This window comes from Protobothrops mucrosquamatus, unplaced genomic scaffold, assembly GCF_001527695.2.
Source record: "Protobothrops mucrosquamatus isolate PMUCROS unplaced genomic scaffold, P.Mucros_1.0 scaffold_19, whole genome shotgun sequence".
Classification (NCBI taxonomy): domain Eukaryota; kingdom Metazoa; phylum Chordata; class Lepidosauria; order Squamata; family Viperidae; genus Protobothrops; species Protobothrops mucrosquamatus.
The window spans coordinates 1,520,639-1,526,638 of NW_015386095.1; the positions used below are offsets into that span (position 1 = coordinate 1,520,639).

At 40.5% G+C, this 6,000-nt stretch overlaps 1 protein-coding gene across 1 annotated transcript in view; it reads right to left on the reverse strand.

Moving 5' to 3' along the window:
- The window catches only part of REV1 (REV1 DNA directed polymerase), a 65,372-nt gene that overhangs the window by 31,365 nt on the left and 28,007 nt on the right, over window positions 1–6,000 (reverse strand). The window contains exon 8 of the mRNA XM_015831504.1: window positions 2,836–2,952. Coding sequence (XP_015686990.1) covers window positions 2,836–2,952 — 117 coding nt within the window. The remainder of the gene's footprint in view (window positions 1–2,835; window positions 2,953–6,000) is intronic.

Here is a 6,000-nt window from a genome sequence, read left to right on the forward strand (position 1 = left end):
ATGACTAAGGCGTGAATGACAGTGATCAAAATCTCCTGATCCATGAACAAGAGTAACTGACTCACACAATGGATTTCTCCAAAGGTCCTCTTAGCCACAGCTGCCATTGCTCCTCAAACAGTAATCATGAGTCCAAAATCCCCAAACCACATACCAGCTCTGTTTTGGGGAACTCAACTTCATTTCAGATTGCAAATGGAATGGTTCCAGACTCAGAGGCCCAAAAACCCACAGCAACAAAAGACTTGATGGGATTGAATTGCAAACTTCATATAGAGATGTGTCTCCAGCCACTGGTTAAGAGACTCAACAAAATCATTTGTACTTTCTGCAGTAGGGATTTGTAACTGGGTTGGTTACAGCCAGCTATTAAATAGAGTGGGAAGAGTATCAAGTCCTGAAGTACCCCACATAATAGAAGTCCAGGGCTAGACCTCTCCTCTTCTACTAAAACTAACTTGAATTGATCCAGGAGGGCAAGAATGAACCACCTCTATCCTGAAACTTCAGGGTCATCCACAAGCATGATCAATGCTGGTTTGGTCCTATAACCTGGCCTGAAACCTAAATGGAAAGCATCCAAATAATCCGTTTCTTCTAGGATCTTTTGATGTTCTGAGCCATTTAGTCAAGTTGGAGGTAGAACAGACTAGACTAGATTAGACTAGAACAGGAATATCTTTATTGTCATTGTGTAACTCACAACGAAATCAAGTGCTGTCCACAGTGCACACTACACACAAGTAAAAACCACAAATAAGAACATACATTATATACACACACATCCTTCATATTCTATTCACCATTGCACTGCCCCTAATATTGCACTTCAATGTTGCACTATACTGTGGTATTTAATATGGTTACAGCTCTGGGATAAAAACTATTTTTCAGCCTATTTGTCTTTTTTATTATTATTATCCTGTACCGTCTGCTAGATGGTAATAGTTCAAAAAAAGAATGTCTGGGATGAGATGTCTTTAAGAATGTTTTGAGCTTTCCTAAGACAATGGGAACTGTACAGTTCGTCCGGGGGGAGGAGAGGGCAGCCAATAATCCTCTGGGCGATGGTAATGACCCTCTGGAGCACTTTCCTTTCTGCTACTGTGCAGCAAGCAAAACACACACAAATGCAATAGGTTAGAATGCTCTTTATGGAACAACGGTAGAAGGTCACCAGCAGTTTTTCATTCAGTTGTTGTTTCCTGAAAAGTCTCAAGAAATATAATCTCTGCTGGGCCTTCTTAACCAATGCTATAACATGAGCACTCCAGGTCAGGTCAGGTCCTCCTTTATGGTAACACCCAGAAACCTAAAGCGTGCCACCCGCTCCACAGTCTCCGCTGATGATCAGGGGCTGAATGTCTGATCTATTCCTCCTGGAATCTACTATAAGCTCCTTGGTCTTAGTTGTGTTGAGAACCAAATTATTGTCTCTGCACCACAAGAACTGCTCCACCTCATCCTGGTAGGCAGACTCATCCCCCTCGGAGATAAGCCCCACCACTGTTGTATCATCCGCAAATTTAACAATAATGTTGCTGGGATGAGTGGAGGTGCAGTCATAAGTTTAGAGGGTGTAAAGTAGGCGGCTCAACACACAGCCCTGTGGGGAGCCTGTATTAAGAATAAGGGATGAAGAGATATAGTTGTCTAATCTAACCCTCTGAGAGGGGCCAGACAGGAAGTTCATAATCCTAAAGCAGATTGAATGTGTAAGTCCAAAATTGACAAGTTTAGACACCAGTGTGTATGGAAGAATTGTGTTAAATGCAGAGATAAAATCCACAAAGAGCATCCTTACATTGGTCCCCCGCTGCTCCAAAGTCAGAGCAGTATGGAACGTGATGGCTCTGTGGATCTTTTTGCTCTGTATACAAACTGATGACTGTCAAGTGTGTATGGGTGGCAGGACACAATGTACTTGAGAAACGTTTTTTCAAAACACTTCATGATAATAGGGGTGACTGCCACTGTTCTATAATCACTGAGACTGTTAATAAAGTATTTCTTTGGTAATGGAACAATGATGGAGGCCTTTGGACAGGATGGAATAGTGGACTGGGATAGAATTAAAAATTCTATCCGATTAAAAATCTTGGTAAAGACCCCAGCCAACTGGTCTGCGCAGTTTTTTTTTTTTTTTAAATTTTTTTTTTNTTAAAACTTGTTTTCTTTGGATGTTGAACTTTGGGAGATGGAACTTGTGCTATTAGTATATCAATTTCTTTTGCTTTGGTTTCTTGATATATTTGGTTTTAATTGTAATTTGTTTTTTCCTTTGATTTTATTAATGCACACAGTTCAGAGTCATGATCATGCATGTTAAGCAGCCGTATAAATGTTTTAAATAAATAACATGGATGGCACAGCAATCTATCAGGAAGCATCCAGAGTTATTCTTCATGGATTGTGATGTTTGTCTAAAGCAGGGGTGTCAAACTCGCAACGTCACATGATGTGACGCGACGTATCGCAACTTTTTTTCCATTGCTGGCAATGGGGTGGGTGAGGTGTCGGCATGATGCATCCGGCCCACGGGCCGACAGTTTGACACCCCTGGTATAAAGCATGGCTATGCCACTCAAAGTTCCCACTATGAATTTTTTTTTCTTTCTAAAGGAAGCATTCTCATTGATAGTAGAATAATTGAAAATAGTCCTACCCCTGTATTTTTCTCAAAATGGATGGTATATTTTCATACAGTTTAAAAAATACAACACATTTATTTAAAAGCATATTATAATATTATAGAAGTAACTTGGGTAGTAAAATGACAAAATCATAAATTAAACAGTATTTATTTTTGTAATTTCAAAAACTACAGATTTGTACCTGTTCTGCCTTTCAACAATTTATTCAGATAATATTGCCTTTCCAGTTGTGGATTTGCACCAGGACGTAACAATGCTTTTCCTGATCCTCGGTTACTTGTAACAGCCACTGGTTTTCCTGCAAATTACAATTAAAATGTAAGACAAATCACACTGCATCCATTTTTACAAAACTGAAAATATTCAGTTTGTTTCTGTTTTATAGATCTCAATTATTCATTTTAGTATTATTTAGAAAATGTATATGGCTGCCAAATCTGTGAGCTTGCCAACAAAATACAAAAATTATTATAAAAACAGCAACATACACTGAAAAAATGTAATAGGATACAAGGTCCAATTCATAAGTCCCCAAAACACATATATCTACTAATCGTCTGTGCTTATTCCTGAGGGAAAAGTCAGATTTTTATAGCATTCAAGAAAGCTGGCAGATTCACAATATTTTTGTGGAGGTTGTTCTATATGGCAGGGGTAGCAGTACAGAAGACATATCTGCTGGGTCCTGAAGACGACATTGTTTCATAGAAGAGTCTGGGACATATTCAACATGTCAAATCTGGTGAAATGGGTAGAAACTATTTGCAGCCAAGTGGTTCCATAAATAACCTATCCTTGCACCTGTGTAGTTTTAAATGTGATGACTGAATTGTTACTGTAAGCTAGTGCAGCTTATGCAGCAAAACTGTGGCATGGGTAAATCTAGATGCTTTCAGTATTGTGTGTGCCATTGAACTCTGGACTAGTTAAAGGTTCCTAATGCTTCTTAAGAGCAGCTCTATGTACAGGATGTTGTATTAATCCAACCAGGAAATGACTAAGGTGTGAATGACAGTGATCAAAATCTCCTGATCCATGAACAAGAGTAACTGACTCACACAATGGATTTCTCCAAAGGTCCTCTTAGCCACAGCTGCCATTGCTCCTCAAGCAGTAATCATGAGTCCAAAATCCCCAAACCACATACCAGCTCTGTTTTGGGGAACTCAACTTCATTTCAGATTGCAAATGGAATGGTTCCAGACTCAGAGGCCCAAAAACCCACAGCAACAAAAGACTTGATGGGATTGAATTGCAAACTTCATATAGAGATGTGTCTCCAGCCACTGGTTAAGAGACTCAACAAAATCATTTGTGCTTTCTGCAGTAGGGATTTGTAACTGGGTTGGTTACAGCCAGCTATTAAATAGAGTGGGAAGAGTATCAAGTCCTGAAGTACCCCACATAATAGAAGTCCAGGGCTAGACCTCTCCTCTTCTACTAAAACTAACTTGAATTGATCCAGGAGGGCAAGAATGAACCACCTCTATCCTGAAACTTCAGGGTCATCCACAAGCATGATCAATGCTGGTTTGGTACTATAACCTGGCCTGAAACCTAAATGGAAAGTATCCAAATAATCTGTTTCTTCTAGGATCTTTTGATGTTCTGAGCCATTTAGTCAAGTTGGAGGTAGAACAGACTAGACTAGATTAGACTAGAACAGGAATATCTTTATTGTCATTGTGTAACTCACAACGAAATCAAGTGCTGTCCATAGTGCACACTACACACAAGTAAAAACCATAAATAAGAACATACATTATATACACACACATCCTTCATATTCTATTCACCATTGCACTGCCCCTAATATTGCACTTCAATGTTGCACTATACTGTGGTATTTAATATGATTACAGCTCTGGGATAAAAACTATTTTTCAGCCTATTTGTCTTTTTTTTATTATTATCCTGTACCATCTGCAAGATGGTAATAGTTCAAAAAATGAATGTCTGGGATGAGATGTCTTTAAGAATGTTTTGAGCTTTCCTAAGACAACAGGAACTGTACAGTTCGTCCAGGGGGGAGAGAAGAGGGCAGCCAATAATCCTCTGGGCGATGGTAATGACCCTCTGGAGCACTTTCCTTTCTGCTACTGTGCAGCAAGCAAAACACACACAAATGCAATAGGTTAGAATGCTCTCTACGGAACAACGGTAGAAGGTCACCAGCAGTTTTTCATTCAGTTGTTGTTTCCTGAGAAGTCTCAAGAAATATAATCTCTGCTGGTCCTTCTTAACCAATGCTATAACATGAGCACTCCAGGTCAGGTCAGGTCCTCCTTTATGGTAACATCCAGAAACCTAAAGCGTGCCACCCGCTCCACAGTCTCCGCTGATGATCAGGGGCTGAATGTCTGATCTATTCCTCCTGGAATCTACTATAAGCTTCTTGGTCTTAGTTGTGTTGAGAACCAAATTATTGTCTCTGCACCACAAGAACAACTGCTCCACCTCATCCTGGTAGGCAGACTCATCCCCCTTGGAGATAAGCCCCACCACTGTTGTATTATCCGCAAATTTAACTATAATGTTGCTGGGATGAGTGGAGGTGCAGTCATAAGTTTAGAGTAGGCGGCTCAACACACAGCCCTGTGGGGAGCGTGTATTAAGAATAAGGGATGAAGAGATATAGTTGTCTAATCTAACCCTCTGAGAGCGGCCAGACAGGAAGTTCATAATCCTAAAGCAGATTGAATGTGTAAGTCCAAAATTGACAAGTTTAGACACCAGTGTGTATGGAAGAATTGTGTTAAATGCAGAGATAAAATCCACAAAGAGCATCCTTACATTGGTCCCCCGCTGCTCCAAAGTCAGAGCAGTATGGAGAGTGATGGTTCTGTGGATCTTTTTGCTCTGTATACAAACTGATGACTGTCAAGTGTGTATGGGTGGCAGGACACAATGTACTTGAGAAACGTTTTTTCAAAACACTTCATGATAATAGGGGTGACTGCTACTGTTCTATAATCACTGAGACTGTTAATAAAGTACTTCTTTGGTAATGGAACAATGATGGAGGCCTTTGGACAGGATGGAATAGTGGACTGGGATAGAATTAAAAATTCTATCCGATTAAAAATCTTGGTAAAGACCCCAGCCAACTGGTCTGCGCAGTTTTTAAGCACCCAGCCAGAAATGCCATCAGGTCCAGCAGCCTTCCTTGAGTTCACAGCTCTCAAGGTACTCCTCACCTCATGCTCCTTCACGGTGAGGGGAGGGCTGCGGTGGACTAGTGGCTGCAGCACAGCTGCCTCTGATGGCTTCATTTCGAAGCGGGCAAAGAAATGATTCAGCTTCTCTGCCAATGAAGCATCCCTGTGAACAGGAGTGATGTTATTGG